Source organism: Pinus tabuliformis, chromosome 4_1 (genome assembly GCF_031772625.1).
Source record: "Pinus tabuliformis cultivar Carrire ecotype Pingquan chromosome 4_1, CPIR1, whole genome shotgun sequence".
Taxonomy (NCBI): domain Eukaryota; kingdom Viridiplantae; phylum Streptophyta; class Pinopsida; order Pinales; family Pinaceae; genus Pinus; species Pinus tabuliformis.
Window position 1 is genome coordinate 927,102,812 of NC_142303.1, and position 18,221 is coordinate 927,121,032.

Genomic DNA, 18,221 nt, shown 5'->3' on the forward strand with positions numbered 1-18,221 from the left:
ACATCTATGAGGATTTCAGGTCCGTCAGTGAGCAGTGGCTCACCGAACCAGAGGGGTGGTGCTCCGGGCAGCATGCAGAGCAGTTCACTAGGGAGTCCACTGATGGACAGTTCACACAGTACCTCAGCTTCTACAGGTTCAGGTGCAGGCAAGAGGACAGCAGACAGACAGTCAGGAGTTCAGGCTACTGATGGTGATGAGGAGGAGGAGTTTCATTCTCCTATGGGAGAAGCATGCTCAGGGAAGAGAAAGCCCAAGTGGCTTCAGGACACCTTGAGAGATGCCACATCTGTTGCTGAGCCAAAGAGGCCGGTCAGAGAGAGTAGACCACCTGAGAGGTTCCGTACCTATATGGCGATGGTTACCAGCATCCTTGACTCTGAGCCTTCTAGCTATGAGGAGGCAGCTAGCCAGCAGGTCTGGAGAGAGGCCATGCAGGAGGAGTATTCTTCTATCATGAAGAATGATGTTTGGGAGGTGGTGCCGAGGCCTGAGGGCAAATCCGTGGTTACTTCCAGATGGCTTTACAAGGTAAAGCATGCTGCAAATGGCAACATTGAGAAATTCAAAGCGAGGTTTGTGGCTAGAGGGTTCTCCGAGGTAGAGGGAGTTGATTATGAGGAGACCTTCGCTCCCGTGGCTCGATATACTTCGATCCGCTCCATTATATCGATAGCAGCATAGATGGGTTGGAAGATCCACCAGATGGATGTGAAGAACGCATTTCTCAATGGCTTCATACAGGAGGAGGTGTACATTGAACAGCCACAGGGCTTTGAGGTGCATGGGAAGGAGTCCCATGTGTGCAGACTGAAGAAGGCCCTTTATGGCCTGAAGCAAGCTCCCAGAGCTTGGTACTCCAGGATAGATACATATTTGTAGGGGATGGGTTTCACAAAGAGAGGCAAATCCGAACCTTTACTTTATTGTGATAGGTGAGGAGCCTCTCATTCTGGTGCTGTATGTGGATAACTTGGTCATTACAGGTGCAGAGAGAGTCATAGAGCATTGCAAGAGAGATCTTGCGACAGAGTTTGAGATGAAGGACATCAGCTTGATGCATTACTTTTTGGGCTTGGAGGTGTGGCAGGAGGAGGGGCATTTCTTCCTGGGGCAGGGGAAGTATATTGTGGACATCCTTAGCAGATTCCACATGGAGGATTGTAGACCCATGTCGACACCGATGATCACCAACTGGAAGAAGCTTCATGCTTCGGATTCCGAGTTGGTGGATCCCACATTGTACAGGCAGCTGATTGGTTCCTTGATGTATTTGGTCAACACTAGACCAGATATCTGTTTTGCAGTCAACACGATGAGTCAGTTTATGTGTGAGCCTAGGAAGGTTCACTGGGTGGCTGCAAAACACATTTTGCGGTACTTGCAGGGGACAGTGGATTATGGTCTGGACTACAGGCAGGGAGATGGAGTGAGTTGGCAGGATACACTGATTCTGATTGGGCAGGTTGTGCTTCTGATAGGAAGAGCACTTCAGGGTGCTATTTTGGGTTGGGTTCAGCAGTAGTGTCATGGTTCAGCCGGAAGCAGCAGTCAGTAGCACTGAGTTCAGCGGAAGCAGAGTATATGGCAGCCAGTCTAGCTAGTTGTGAGGCTATCTGGCTTCGCAAGATGTTGTTTGGCTTATTTGGTCAGCCGTTGAGACCTTCAGTGATTTACTGTGATAATCAAAGTTGCATTAAACTCACGGAGAATCCAGTTTTTCATGACAGGTCAAAGCATATCGGGATCAGATATCATTTCATCAGAGACTATGTTCAGAAGGGAGCTGTGAAGCTTGAGTATATTTCCATTGATGAGCAGGTTGCAGATATTCTTACCAAAGCCTTACCACGGGGCAAGCATGTCTACTTCAGAGACAAGATAGGTGTGGTGAGGAACACCTTCCTCGGTAAGAGGGAGTTTTGAAATTTGGTATCGAAGGACAGGTGGTTCCCTTAGGCTTTGGTCTTTGGCCTAGGGAAAAGTGTCCAAAAGAATTTAATTTTTCTCCTAAAGTAACTTTATAATTTTTATAAAGTTAAATCTAATTTAAAAGTGACTTTAAGTGATAAAGTTACTAAGTCTAATTTTAAAGTGACTTTTATAAATTCAATGAAAAATTAGAAAGGAAAAGTGACTTTGGAAATAAATGACTAAGTGGGTCTTTATTAAAGTGGGGTGAATTAAAAAATAAAAAGTGAGATTTAAATGAGCATTTAATCTCAGCTTTAGATTTCAATCTATTTTAGCCATTGGATTTAGGGATCACCCAAAAGTCACTTGGGGTTAGATGAAAGGAGGAAAAGGTCATTCATTCTTTCATGAGCAGATTGGGAGAAGGAGAGCAAGAGAGCAAGAGAGATTTCTGAGCAGGGAGGAGAAGGAGACAACAGCTTGGCACACATTCCAAGGCAGCAGTTGAGCAGATTTGTACAGCTGATTTAGCACACAGTGAAAGGAAGATTTTGGCACGATTTTCGAGGAGTGGTTTGCACAAAAATCGAGGACCAGTTTGCTGATTTTTTTGCACGCAAAACGAGGGTCGTACAGTGCATTTATTGCAGTCCGTACAACGCATTTAATGTTGGCCGTACAGCAGCATTTAATGCTGAAAGTGGGCACAAAAATCGAGGAGGTCGTACAACATTTATTGCTGTCCTGTTTGCTGTAATTTCCAGTTTGCTGTGAGGCATGGGAAAAGAGATAAGTTGTAAATTTGCTCGCTGATTTTTTGCTGAATATTTCTCACTGTGAAAAAGGCAATTTTCAGAAATAAAGAAGAGCCTTCAAACTGGTTTTCCCGAAGAGTTGTAGGGGGTTTTTCCAGGGTCACATTGACCAAAAATCTCAGTGTTTAAATGTGTTTTAATGGCTATTTATTACTGTTGATTTTTATTTCTGCAATTTCCAGCATTCTGTAAAATTTCCAGAATTTGTGTTTTCAGCAAATTTAGTTTTTCCAGCTTGTTAAATGTATGGTTATGGGAAAGGGCATTTAACTATATGGGAGAAATAAGGAGAAACTGAAAACCGGGGTGGGAAAACAGAAATTTCTACACCTCTACCTTTGCAAACTCACAAACTGGGAATCGTACCTCTCTGTCATTTCACTGAGAGAGAGATTTCCTCGAATTTGCTTCTCGGCAAGGACTGCGCAATCCCTTCAAGGGGATTCGAATTGCTGCCAAGTGCAGCTTTCAGCCTCACTACTCAACACTGAATCTGCTCTTCTTCTAATACCGTGTGAAAATTCCTACATTGAAGGAACCCCTACTTTTACAAATCTGAATCTTCTTCACCTACTTGATTTTTAAATCACATTCATCAAGTTATTCTTCTGAATACTAAAGAAAATTACTTCTGCAACCTACACTAATTAAATATTTGATCTCATGAAACAGAAAACAGAGCAAAGAACAAGATACATAGGACACACTTATTTTTGGACACAATAGTCCCTAGAAAAACCCAATGCGGGAAAACTGGTGCAACAGTTCTGAGGGTTTATTATTATGCAGGAGAAATATCTGAATACAAATCTAGGATGCTCATCTAGCAATCCTTTACAAAGAAAATATTGGCGGAAAATATGAGTGAGTTTTACCTCACTTCACCCGATAGAATTTCGGCTGATTCGACATAAGATTGGCTAACCCCAGCTATTTCTAAGTTGGTCCTGCGTCAGCCTTTCAGGCTCTGCGTCAGCCTTTCAGGCTTTGCGTCAGCCCTGTGTCACCTCTTTTGCCCTCTGCGTTAGCTATCCCGACAGTTCCGATAGTTCTCGACAGTTCTGGTTGTTCCCTGTAGTTCTGGATTCTGTGTGGCGGACAACTTTTCTGTTCTGCACTGGACCTTGTAGCTCTGCATGGGTCCAGACTGGCCCAGCGTCAGCTCTCCCAGCTACTGTGCTGCCTCTCTGCAAGCTCTCTCAGCCTCTCTGTCAGTATTGTCCAAAAAGTCCTCCCGGATTCTCACTACCTCTCTGCTGTTGAATGATCACTTAGTTCAAATTTCTTAGCTTCCTAGCTCCAGAAATCGAACTCTAGATCAATTCTCTCTCTCTCTCTCTCTCTCTCTCTCTCTCTGTTTCCAAATGAACCCTAAGCCTCCATTTTATACTTTTCCTGTTGAGTCATCAACGGTCGAGATTAAGTCTCTGATCAACAGCTAAGATTAAAACATGACTTGATCTGCCTTCTAGATCATTCTCACCCATATTTTGATTAATACCCATTAATATTTTAATTTCTCTAGTTTTAGACTTAGGAACTCCATTAAAGATATTAATTATTTTAACTAACATACAATCCGGGTGGAATTTCATCAAACGGTTTATGGGTTCTTTAGAACTCATGTGCCTTAGCCTATTCACCAATTTTCATGGCTAGAGCACTTCTAATGCTACCAAAACCTAACAATAGCAAATACACTAAATGTCATAATTGCGCTGAGAATAAATTATTTTACATAGATTGTGAAGAGGAGGAAGAAAAGGAACAAGAAATATCAAAAGATGAGGATATACACCAAGAACCTACTCCAAAGAAAGAAGAAATGAATCCGACCATATCTTGTATTACATTGGTAGAAATTACCAGTCATCAAACTCTCAAGATAGAACGATATATCAAGAAGAAAAAGGTAATAGCGCTGATTGATTCAGGTAGTACCCATAATTTTATTCATTGTAAGATAGCCAAGGAATTGAATTGCTTTCTATATCTAGCACCAGAATGTCAAGTGATGGTTGCAAATGGAGGAACTATAAATTGCTCTAGAAAGTGTCATAATATCAACGTAACCATGGGGGAATATGTATTGAATATGTGTTTAGTAGCCACACAGGGCTGCTGTGTGGATGAGAAACTCAGCTAAAAGTGGCCCCAGACATTAAATTTAAGAAAAAAAAATTAAAAACATAAAAAAAAATTAAAAACAAAATTGAATACAAAACAAATTACATGGAAAACATTCAAACAAGGTTCATGAAGCCTACCTGAAGCTAAGTTTGATCTGATGAAGCCTCCTCCAAGAGTTCCTTCATTGTGCAATGGAGTCACTCAACACATACAAATTAGCCAAACACTCAAATGATAAGTGAATGACAAATGGAAGGGAGAGAGGTGCTTATAAAGCATTTTCGTCCCTCCAAATTCCCTTTCCCTCCACCTCGTTTCCAAAAGAGAAAAAAAAAAGAAAAAATCTGAAGATTTTGTGCCTTTTGAGGTTTGATGGGTCCGATACGGGTCGTATAGTGTACCCGCGGGTCCTATACGGGTACACAGGTTCTATGATAATAAACCTGCCGAGTCCGGGTCTTAACCACGAGTTTTATGCAGGTGACCCGACCCAGTATTGAACCTGTGAAGACCCGCAGGTACTCGCGGGTCTTATGCTGGTCATGCTTCACTGGTAAATACCGAAGTGTTTGTTTTATTTTTAGCTTTTATATGTTTTTGACTCCATGCCCAACAAGGCTACTACTCTACAGGTTCTCAGTGCCTTGCCAGCAAGACATTGTCCCCAATTGGAGCCGATGTTGTACCCTCCTCTTCTTTCCTCTTATTCTTCATGTAGCAAAGGGGTTGAGGTGCAAAGCGTAGCAGAGTTTGGAGCCATTTTCAGAGTGGCAGATGAGCTCAAAGACCATATTAGACCCATTCAATCAGAAAGTGCTCAGGAAGAGATTTCCAACAGTATAAAGAAGTTTAAAAATGGCCTCCTAGATCAAAAGATAGGGGCAGTGAAATTTGTGCTTGTAAGAGTCAAAATCCTAGAGACCCCAAAATCCCGTAACTCATCGGAAAATCAATTTCAAAAGGCTCTGAGGACCAAGGAATAGGGATCTGTCAACTGTCGAAGCCAAGGTTGTCTACTGACGGAACCCCGTAACAAAAATTGGAGGCCTAGACCTCGGAACTCCGTAATCTTTGGTTAAATGAATTTTCGATGGTGTCGATATTGAACCATTTACAAAGAAATTCCTCGCACGACTGAGGTCCAAGGACCCTTCTCTCTCTCCTCTGACCAGACAGGTGACAACATGTCATTGGGCAAAGGAGACGTCAACAACCACCTATCGAGAGGTGGACATGTGGCAGGAAGTTTTCAAGTTTTCAAGTACAATGGCCCATATATGGATGACACTTGGACCAATCACAGGTCAACACGTGGCTTGGTTAATGTTAATGTGATGTCATCCTGGCAGCATACCCCGGAGGGTTGGAACCCTGTAATAGTTTCAAATTATATTTGAACGGGATTCGGACGTCTAGGGACAAGGGGGACAGAGCACCAGGGCATTCGGGTTCCAACTCAGTGGTGAAGAAGTCCTAAGGAATGCCATTTTCAACACGGAGGAGCCGCCAAGTGGCAGTGGGCCTTTCCCCACTTTTCGAATACAAATGATAAAGTAACAACCATTAGGGGAGCAGATCATTGTCCATCCTGAAGTTGCCTCACTCGGGAGAAGATCTGGCGGGTAAACAAGCACAACAGTTAAGCCGGTACTTGCCCCTAGAAAGTCAGAGTTAAAAAAGTGGATAGTGCAAATCAACGATTGTGATTAATTCTGGGGGGTCGCGCCTAGCCTCTGAGTCTGACACAGGCACCTCGCCGGAGGAGATAAAATGGGCTCGCCAACTATTAGGCCAATGCGAAAACCACATCAGCAACATGGACCACTATCAAGCAAGCGTGGCAATCGAGCGCAGGACTGTTTGATACATCGCTCTCCACTCAATCCTACTCCACCACATGTCTTACCCCCACGCTATCTCTTCCTTTTTCTGCCTAAAATCCCTGCGAAGCGATTGTTGCACCCTCGCACATTGTGGTTGCAATTTGAAGTCATCTATTTAAAAATGGTCTATGTCAAGTCCATCTATTTGCTGCCACCTCCAATTGATTACCAACTAGAGTGAAGACCTCCATGCACTCACAGTTTTTAGTTCCCTCCACTTATCAAGAAAGCCTCCACCACCCTTGTTAGGAAGAAATGAAGAAAGCCAAGGGGAAATCAAAACACTTACCAACATCTCCACTCAGATGCTGCCACCATTGCGAGAGGCTATCTTCAGCAGCAGACACAAATCAGGCCTCATTCCCCTCCAAAGTTGGAGATACTTCTTAACATTCAAAAATCATGGTAAAGATGGGTAGTGGAGCACGGGTCCACTTCTAAGAATCAAGTGAGCCAACATTGAATATCTTTTCTGATTTGGAAGCTTGATATATCTCTGCCATTTTGGCAATTTTGTAAATATTTTATTTTCAAGAAAGAATCAAGTTGTTATGTAATAATTAGAACAGTTAAGGCTATGGCACGCTAGCACAACTAATTAGTTGAGACAGTTGTCGCGCTACAAGATATTTTTGTAACTGTTTTTGTTAGGACTCTCACTATGAAAGGGAAGAGGAACTCATTTGTAGTGGTTCGATTTTCGTGCTAAGAGGATGCAATATTTTGCAAGTTTTGCAATTTCTGAGGTGTTATGACATGTATGTTGTTCTAAATGATTAAGGAAGAAGCTTCTGGTTATTCCAGGCACTGATATGTGGAGTATGTGTTTCTGTCTTTGTTTACCATTTTTATGTGTGTTTCTTTCCTCTTAGAAATCGTGTAATTGTAGCTGTTGGAACTCAATCTTGTATGACATATTTATCTATGTCATGTTATGGCAAATGGTTCCTGTAGATGTTAGATTGAAAGCCTTAAAATGCGCTCCATGGTTTCTAATTTCATTTCCTTTGTTTATACATTATTCTGCTCTAGTTTAGTGCACATGATTCTACCTCTAGCCCTCTGCACCAGATTTCTTTCTTTTGTCTTTTCCCTCACCTATACCACAACAACTAAAGAAGCTTTACTATATGTGTGTAGGCCACCATGGCCTAACTTTCATTCTTTGGAAGGAAATGTTGTCAATGTATGTAATGCGGTTGGTCTCTGAGTACAATTATTGATCTAGATTTCAATCATTTTATATTTAACTCTTGGGCGGCAATGATTCATCTTCAAGAGACTCTAAGATGTCCTGGGCATTGACCCTTTTTTCCAACCCGGGGGTTGTCTTTAGGAGCGATAACAGAAAGAATGATGGGATAGGAAGATCTAGCATTTGAGCTAAAGATGTCAGTGGTTCTTGAGTCTAATCACTGATGTGAGGGAAGTGAACTAGGCGTTGGCTCGTTGTTGAAGCCGCATGGAATCAAAGATGGGTCTAGATGCATGACCGTCAAGTGATGTAGGATCAAGGGATACTCTGAGCATCTGAGGTTGAAGGAAAGAAGTTTTGAATAGATCTCTGGTCAATCCTATGGAATTGGGAGGTAATCTGATGGGTTGAGGGCACCCCGTGCTAAAATTATCTGTAGTCAGTCCCTCTAGTGCTCTAAGGACATGTGAATTGATTTATATTTTAACATTGTCGAACTACTCTCGATGGTATTCGTCAATCCCTCGGAGGGGGAGGCTATGAAAAGAAGATCTCACCCTTCTATTGTTTGGAGCACCTTTATGAAGAGGGCTAAGCATCACTAGTCATGGTACCTAAAGATGGTGCAGAGGGAGCCTCATGAATCCTAATATAGGCGGTGATAGAATCCTTTGATCTCATAGTATAGGGGGGCACCTAAAAATGACGGGTGTCTTTATCTCATGTTAGCTTTAGTGGTTACTCCCAAGGTGTTTACAACATGCTTCGGGTGCTTCGTGTGATGTGAGGTGCATGGTATATGGATGACCCTTAGATGGTATGTTGGAGATACACATGAGGTGACTTGGTCATTTATTGGGAAACCTCATCTTGATGCTTATGTGGCTCTCTTCTTTGAATTGTTGGAGACCCAAGGAGCTTGGTGACTTCTTGATGATGGCCACTTGGAGGTTGGTTGCTTGCTTGGGAGGATGGCATGCTTTGGATGGGGAGTGTTGGAACTCTTGGAGGAGAGCGTTGAGCTTAATGGCATGGGAAAAGTTGATTGCTTACATGGAGGCTTGTGCTTGACTCGAGGATGCTTGGTTTGAGGTGGTTATCATGTAGGTGGGGTGGATTTGGAGAAACATGTGGGTTAGGAGGATCATTGGAGCTTTGGAGGCATGTGGAGGTGGAGTGTTGTACCTTCTTGATGAGAATTGATGCCTTGGAGCCTTGTTTTTGGACATCTTCACTTTGGAGCTGGATTTGTGTTATTTGTAGAGGCAACACTTCACACGTGGGCCTATCATCTTGTAGATAGGTTGCTTTTTGTAGACAATGTCCACTACTGTATTTTTTACCTCCCTTACCTCTCATATAAACAGAGTAAGAATACTGTGGTTTTACATAGTGATCATCATTGTACTCACTCTTTGTAGTTTAGAGAGATGTATTGTAGGGAGCAAGAGATCAGGGTTCATGAGGAAATGCTAGGAGATGTAAGAGAGAGAGAGAGAGAGAGAGAGAGAGAGATGATACTTGATCTTGTGGATTCATTCATCACTTGTATTAGAGTTGTGAGGAATGGACCACAATACGTCCTCTCTCATGTACTCTTTATATTATTTCTCTCTCTCAGTGCACTATTGTTCTTGAAGAACTTCAAGGAATATTTTATCATTAGGGTTTCACACAAGGAGGCAAAGAAGCTAAGTTCTGTCATCAACTCTAATGAGATAAGACTAGGGTTTTGGAAGCCTTGGTGCTACTTGTTATGCTTGTTGAGGAGGAGAAGAGAGAGGAGTGCTTTGTTTGAGTGAGCCAAGGAGAACTTGCTGGTGATGATGCTAAGTTGTTGAGGTTTCTTGGTTGAGTGACCAGGTTTTTTTAAGTGATTCCTAGCAAGGAGGAGTTGGTGGTTAACACTTTCTTTGTTTTTCCTTGATAGGTTTTGGAGAGCTTGAAATTATACCAGCTTGTGTACATGTAATTCATGTCTTATATTTAAGTGAAGTGTTTCAACTGTCAAATGATATTGTACTTGCAGATTTTATTTTCAGCCTGCATTCTCTTTTTGATTGGGTAATTTCCAGCACTCGTTGTACATGCTGAATTGAAATAACAGAGGGCTAAAATTGTGGAGTGATTTAATATATCTTGAAGGTAAGTGGAGCACATTTACTGTTGTAAATTCTGCTGTAATAAAGTTATCTCAGATTTGCTATATGTATTGCAAGGTGTGCATAAGGGCTATAACTTGTTGACATTGAAGTACACTAGTTTTTTCTTGAGCTTTCAGGGATTAGATCCAGGAAGCTTCTATTGAGAGATGAAACTTTAGATTTGCATTAATTTCCTTAGAGTTGAAATTTCTACACATCAGGCAGAAAAGGGGCCTTCTACATGCAATTATAAATGCAAGAGATGTGCAACACTGATCGAGAATTCATAAGTGCGATACTTATAATATAGCTGAACAGTAGTTGATCGGGGATGAATTCTTGCACCATTTAGGAACCAATGATTTCATGATCTTTGCTATTATCAGATAAAAGGACTGGATTTTTTGAACATGTTCTAAAGTTAATTCCATATTACTCTTTAATAGATGACCTACTGTTCATTAAATAATGACTATATTGTACATTGAAACAATTGAACAGTGTATCTGACGACAGCTTTATTACACATTAAATGACACCCCCGGCACTCTCTAAATAGCAAGTTGTGTTGTTGGTTAATAGCAAGTCATACTACTGCTACTAGTAGGTCATACTGCTAAATAACAGAGTGACTTGTATGAAATGTAGCAGCTGCCCTATGTAAGTATTAACTCAACAGTAAATGCACGTTGTCCTTTATAAATAAGCCAGGTGATGATTTTTTCAAAGGTGTAATTATTTGCATGTGAAATTAGCATACGTTAGAAATTTAGAAAGCAAACACGTTGCTCCTTGAGTAAGTTGGTGCTTCATCTACTGTGAAAGGTTTCTCATCTCTTCACTGGTTGTTCCATCTCTGGCTTATATTTCAAGGAACCAGTGATTTGTAGTAATTACTATTTTCAGGAAACCGTATTATGTTTCCTGTTGAATTTGTAATCATGGTAGATTGAAAAGATAACTTAGAGCTTGCAATCTAGAGTTCAGAAACTACATGAATGTTGGGTGAGATTTAAAAGATTTAAAATGAAAGAAATGCTGATTTTGAGGCACTTTGTCCTTTTAGTTCATATATGTTAATCTGCACTTTCTTATTTCAAGAGAGCTTGATAAATGAATGTATTCACAAGGTCTAGATGTCTTCTTAAAATTTTGTGTGTCTATTTTATTTTAAATAATTGTATATCTGAACTCATGTAGGTTGAACTCATTATCGTTATTTTTTTTACAGGTCGATGTTTGCATCTTCATCTTCGATCTCATGTTTGCGAATGGGGAACAGTAATTCTCTAAGACATTTCTCCAAACTTGTGATTTAGAACATTATCTCAAAATACTCGTGTATTTCTGCTATGTACTTCAGATTTTTATTTCGTGTGTTTCAGTTTCTTCAGCCCACTCTGTTTATTATAGTTTTATCTTTTGTAATTGGTCTGATTCAAACAGATAGTTGAATGCATGATATGTTTTGTTTGGAAGTGTTATCTGCTAAGTTTTACCTAACAGAAATGATCATTGATGACCCCATGGTGCAATGTACAAGGCACTGATCAAATTTTCATAGTTCAGAAGTCCAACAGGGAAAATTTTGCCCCTTCTCTCGATCCTTCTATTTTCTGTCCTTTTTGTTCAATTCAAATTCTGTATCCCCACGGGAATATTGTATAAAATGACACTAGCATGATGAACTTGTGTAACAGACTTAGACCCTTGGGACCTGGTTACTAAGGAAGTTGCTCTAGAGTGTTTTTTTCACTTAATTAATTATTTTCGCTTTTAGCAATAAATAATTATTTGAGTTTTTTCAATTATAACCTCCAAAGCTGGAGTGCGGCGTAATAAATGGTCATTGAGTGTGTTTTTCTGAATCTAGGGTCAATGTATATTACCATGCTAGGCATTATCCAGAGTCTTACGAAATTGCATTAAGTTTTTCTAGGATTTTTTAAAAATTAAAATTTTCCCGCAGGATCGTAATTTTAATGAAATTGTTTGTAGCGAATAAAAAGTGGCACTAGGAAATTTTGTATGGCATGTGAGTTCTCAAAATTCATACTCAGAGTACCAACATTATCTTAGTACCCACTTTGGGGTACAAAAAATTGATTTTTCCTCAACAAAAATCACTTTTACTCGAAAAGTGAGGAAAAAGACAAGAAAATTCAAAATTAAATAACTGGGGACAGCCCAGAAACATGTTTTTAGTTGACTAAAGTGACAAGTCATCAAAGGCTTAGTTAAATGATGATTTGGAGGCCAAGTAAGGCGCATGAGTTGAGGAGACAAGTGGCTTCCCACTAGGCCAAGTTGACTGCCAGCTAGAGGAGGGCTGAGTTCTCTTCCATAATTGCCCACGGATTTGGCAGTTAAGTCAACAAATACTGGGGGCCGAGTTGGTTCCTTGAATGATGTTGAGTTCACTTATGATTGGGGGCCGAGTTGGTCTGAACTTACGATGATTCGACCTCAGGAAGTTCACTGTACAACCCTATAATTTGGCCACAGTAAACTCCGTCTAGCTCAGGCATACCTCACTTTTATCAAACACGGAAGGTGCAGCCTTCTTCAGATGAGTTTCCACAGAGATCTGACCACTAGTACTACAATCTGTGCAGAAATTAGCTTCTGAGGAATTTATCCAGCCTTACAAACTTGCCTTGAGATACCTTGTTGTTCCTTGGATGATGAATTTACCTATTGCCAGAGCAAGTAGAAAAAAGGAAAGATAAAACTAACTAGGGTGGAATCTTTCACCACCGAAATTAGTAGAAAAGAAGGGGTCTTAAATCCCTCAGAGCTCTAGCTCAAGAAATTAGAAGATTTGATCCACCTTTGATGATGCCTCCTTTGATATCGACCCTCTTCAATTTATAGATTTTTCCATGGGCTCCAAAATGTGAGGGGTTGTGTGTGCAACCCCTAATTTAGCCCCAGCCGACCCAATTTTTGCCCAATGTTGCCCCAACATAGGAAAAATTGGATTTTTACCCCTTTAACAAGACTATAGCCTACGGGGTCGGATAGGCTATTTTGGCCACTGTTAGCCATCAATTTGGAGAGGACATTACATTGTTTATCTCAAGAATTATAATATAGGAAAAATTGGAAAATGTAATAGGCAGAGCCATATTCTTTTTTTTTTAAGTACAAAATATAAACTATAATCTAAATTCTCCAGTGGCTTGGCATCCTTTTAAGGATGACTGGATTAAACTATATTTTAATGGAGCAGCCAAAGGAATCCCTGGTTTGGCAGAGGTTGTAGGTGTCCTGATAGGCAAAGAGGATCAATTCTCTATGTCTTTTACAAATTCATTGGTAGCTAAGATACAATAGCTATCTTAATGCCAAATGAGTTGCCAAAGGATAGGTTAATGGGACTGAAGAAAATATACAATCCACGATAAGCACCTGGAGGATAAAGTAAGCTTAAACTAACAGATATATGAGAAATACATGAAAGCACAAGATTAAGTAATGCCAGAATAAAGAAAAAAAATGTGCAAGGGCTAGACATAAGAGCAAGGCCCTAGCTGAATATCAGCATCATAGATGAAAAAATGAGTATGCGCAGGAGGAGAGCGACAACCTCTGTCAGTATAAATGGCTGAGAAGGGATTTATGTGAAGCCTGATGCTGTCATCTGAATCATAGTAGGGCAACTGCTATTTTTTAGTGTTATGTGGTTATTTTCTCTTTGTGACACTTGTAACCATTTATAAGATAAACTCTGATACAAACAGACAAGAGTACATAGGAAGGGATTGAGTTGGGGATTTGCTTGACAATTTGACCATATCTGATTTTGATAAATAACAGAAGGTAGTTCGTCAGAAAATCCCATATGAGGGATTCGACCTATAGTGTTCAAACTTCTGAGTATGCTATTGGCTAGTAGACCTTTTTGTGCTGACTATCTATTATTAACGCATCTCTTACTGTTGACCCATAAAAGGTCCTCTTCTAAACAGTCTAGGCACTGTTAATAATCATAATAAAAGTTTGTCTGCAGATGTAAAACGATTAAGGCTGTGGTATTTATTTCGCATAAATGGATGGAATAGATGCATTCTAAACAGTTTCCTTGGGCATTTCCTTCATCATGTTTGTGCTTGCGAGTAGCAGCAACTGTTTTTCATCATCCACACACTCCAATTTTATTTCTTTTATGAAGTTATTTAGCTACAACAGGAAGACTGATTAGTGGTTGTCTTTTTTTCAGATTGGTTGCACTTCCTCTCCGTGAAAGGCGAAAATGTATGCTCCTCTCCTTATTTGATCTGATTTAACCTCTGAGTGATGATTTCTGCTTTTTTGGATTTTGTGAGGAACATGTATTGTTGTCCTTTTCTGTTATAATATTCTGGTTTGAACTTGCTTTTTCTGTTGGGAAAGTAGTTTTACATAGGAACAATAATAACGTGAAAATCATTCAGGTGGGTTGTTGAATTTTGCGTCGTGGAATGTTTCATCTCAGCATATGTTTTCTATTGAATATTTTCCTATATATATAATTTGAAATGATTGCCTAAATTACTTTATTAAGGTATAATATTTGAATCTTCAAAAAATACCTTGATGTTCAAAATGCAAGCCTCAAACAAAAAGGTGATTATCAATAAGCCAGTATGCAGCAAAGCACCACCACGTTGGTTCCAGAGCCAAAAATCCTCAGAAAGCAGCCTGCTTGGGTAGGATCTTTAACCTGGGACAACCCTCATACTATATGATGTGTAACAAACACTTCTCTAGTCGCATTGACTTATTATTTGATCATTGTAGACATTAATAAAATTATCTTATCTAATTTGATATGTCAAGGATGATGACAAAAGTTGGTACAAGGACTGATAGTGGGTATCTGACCAAAGTCTTGTAACTCTGCTCTTCAAGTTAGTCTGGAAACCCCATTTCATTTTCTTCTTTAAAGTCCTGGGTAATCTGTTGTTTTGTATGTTCAGTTCCAGGTACCTAAGCCTGAAGGAACTTGTTGGTCTTATTTTTGTATCCTAATGTTTACAAAGCATAATCACTCTTTATTTTCAAATTTTGATTTTAGTTAAGTTTTGGCTGAAGGAAGGGCTACCATGTTATCCCTTTTTTGTAAATTTTTTGTTATATTATATTCTAATACAGTTTCTTTTAAAAAACTAAAGTGCATACCAAAAATGTGGAATGAACCCATGACAGGGTTTCTGTTGTACAGGTCTAGGGGAACTATTCTGCAATGCAAAACCAGGATACTTAGGTTTTGCAAATGAGATAACTGTAAGTTAGGCATTGCTTACATTTGTTTAATGTGATCTTGGATTCCAACATAGTAACTATATATATTAGTTGATTTTAATTTTTTCCCTAGTGATCTAGTAGTTGTGGCCACATTCAGGTTGAAGCTGATGAAGCATACCCGAGTTCTACATTGACAGTGAACAAGGTTGATGAATTTCTAGCAGGAGCTATTTCATCCTCATGTGAGGGAATTATGGTCAAAGCTCTTGATGGTAGTTCTGAGTATGCCCCATCAAAGCGCTCTGATTCCTGGCTAAAGGTTTGTTCCACTATAGTAAAGCTTATTGACAGGATGCTGATGCGAGCAAGCTTTAGATTATTAATTGGTGGTGTGCTGCTAGACAAGGGGACTTCCAAAGAGACATTAGAATTTTATTTTGTACACCATGCATCTGGTATTATACGCGTCAAACTTACATGCAGCATCCCAGTAAATTTGGACAGTGAGATACACTAACATCTCCAACTGTTGGTTTTTTAGGTTAAGCGAGACTATGTGGAAGGTTTGCATGAGACTCTTGATTTAGTTCCAATTGGTGCATGGCATGGAAACGGAAGAAAAGCTGGGTGGTAATTGACTAGAGTCCTAATTGTACTAGTTTTTGTTTTTACATGCCCAATTTGCTAATGTTTTCCACGTTGATTTTTCCACCTTAATCATCATTTTGGAAAAATGGTCTTTTGAAAAGGGGCAAGTGAATTATGACCTCTACATACCTTCTTTTCTAAATCCTTGAACCAATGCATGTTGTATCCTTTTGTTTTCTGCATATCTTTTTTAGAAATCATAGAACCAATGCATATGTTATCCTTTCATTTTCTTGCTAAGAAACATAGTTTTGTAAATTTCAGGTTCAGTCCATTTCTTCTTGCATGCTATGATCCAGATTCTGAAGAATATCAGAGTGTTTGTCGAGTTATGTCTGGATTCTCTGATGCCTTTTACAAGGAGGTATGTTTTGCTGCATTGGTATGTACATGTGATAGGTATCAATCATGAATGGTGAATATTAGTCTGACAAAGATTGAAATTGCAGATAAAAAACATTAGGAAAACAAATGGAGGTTACTTGATAAACCAGTGTTACCAGATTCTCTGATTAATTGGAGATTAAAATACAACAATTTTATTTTGAAAAATTCAACCATGGGAAGATTAGCGTTTTCGGAAAATAGTGCTTTAGGTAGCATCAGAGCACATGCACAGATGATAATTTTTTTCAGATTTTCCCAATAAATTGCTCAGCAATATTTTTCTGTCTTTTATGAGTTTTCAAAATTTTTGTTTTTGGGATGCTTCCCGAGTTATAGTGCTATACACAATTTTTGCAGCGTTGAGATAAACCTAAAATCAAGACCATAGAGTGTCCATATATGAACATATTGAAATTTCATTTAAGAATAAAAGTACAGTAGGTTATTAAACTTAGTTCCACTAGCTACATACATCCATTAATCATTACCTCATTCAGTCTGCCTGCACTTCAGCAACCCCATTTCTTGTTTGGTTTCTTAGTAGGTTTGGGTTCACAGCTATTGTTTAATTCTCTGTTACTGCCTAAATTGTATTGATTGGTTAAAAGGCAGTAGTCAAGGTACAATCCGAGGGGCCACCTCTAGCAAGGTCACCATTTTCACCTTAGCAACCTATCCTCTGTACTTTACACTGGCTCTCCTCTGATTCAAGGAGGGTGTCCCTATTAGGATTACCAGTGTTCCATGGGGACGCGCCCTCCAAGGTGGGGGATGCGCTTCCTTGCTCCCCCACACTCCTGAGACGGGGAAACTCCTGGGGAAACATTTCCCCACGTCTCCTTTTTTGGGGAAATTCAGGGAAACTCCAGGGGGGGGACTTTTTTCTAGTGACGAAAAGCATCCCCCCAAATTTTTTGCTAATAACAATTAAAAACATAAACAATTACAAAAGTTAAAAATTTTAATATAATTAAAAAAACTAAAATAAAAACTAAAGGATAAATTAAAACTTTAAAACATAATCATTCACATTTCTCATTAACGCTACAATTTTACCTTGTGGCCTGACATTTTCCGTCTGCTTCTGCTCACATTTCACCTTGCCGTCCAAGATTCTCCTGCTGCCGCTGTTCGACATTTTCCATTTGCAATTTGCTATGATTCGGATTTACCATTGACCAAGACCCTGAGACATTTGGACCTACGATTTTCATTTTGTGACGTGGAGCTGCCGTATTGGAACTGCGATTTTCATTTTGTGACTTGCAGCCACCAGATTGGAGTTGCGATTTATTGTTTAGTACATTTTGAGAAATTTACTAGTATTTTATTGCTTTGTATGTTTAATTTTAGTTTAGTATTCTATGGCTATTTTAAACTTCAGCATAATGCCATTTTCATATGATGAATTTACTTTCGATGTGCATTGTGTGATTTCGATTGTCAAATGATTAATTAATTTAGATGTACCTTGCATAATATTAATGTCCATTGCCAAATGATGAATTTAGATGGAACATTGCATAATGTCAAATGATGGGTTCAATTTAGTAATTTACTTTTAGATTTACAATTTTGCATTCATGATTGTAGAAATGTCAAATGATAATTCTCATTCATAATAGTTTAGTACGAATTGATGATCATATTTAGATGGTACATTTCATAATTATGAAGATTTACTATTTTACTAATTTAGTTATTGACATATTGTTGGGATTTTTTCTTAATATATATTATTTTTTTAATAATTTTTTAAATTTTATGAAGCCGACAACCCCCCGTTTCCCTTAAATTTCCCTAAATTTTGGGGTTGCTTATATACGTCCCCTTGTGCGTATACTCGCTCCAGCATTTACCCCTCTTGGAAACTCGG

General features: G+C 39.3%; 1 protein-coding gene across 1 annotated transcript in view; it reads left to right on the plus strand.

Moving 5' to 3' along the window:
* LOC149179194 (uncharacterized) overlaps window positions 1–18,221 on the plus strand; it is a 438,072-nt gene that overhangs the window by 408,386 nt on the left and 11,465 nt on the right. The window contains exons 17-22 of the mRNA XM_089422378.1: window positions 11,313–11,362; window positions 14,304–14,338; window positions 15,288–15,349; window positions 15,468–15,629; window positions 15,852–15,940; window positions 16,223–16,322. Coding sequence (XP_089278504.1) covers window positions 11,313–11,362; window positions 14,304–14,338; window positions 15,288–15,349; window positions 15,468–15,629; window positions 15,852–15,940; window positions 16,223–16,322 — 498 coding nt within the window. The remainder of the gene's footprint in view (window positions 1–11,312; window positions 11,363–14,303; window positions 14,339–15,287; window positions 15,350–15,467; window positions 15,630–15,851; window positions 15,941–16,222; window positions 16,323–18,221) is intronic.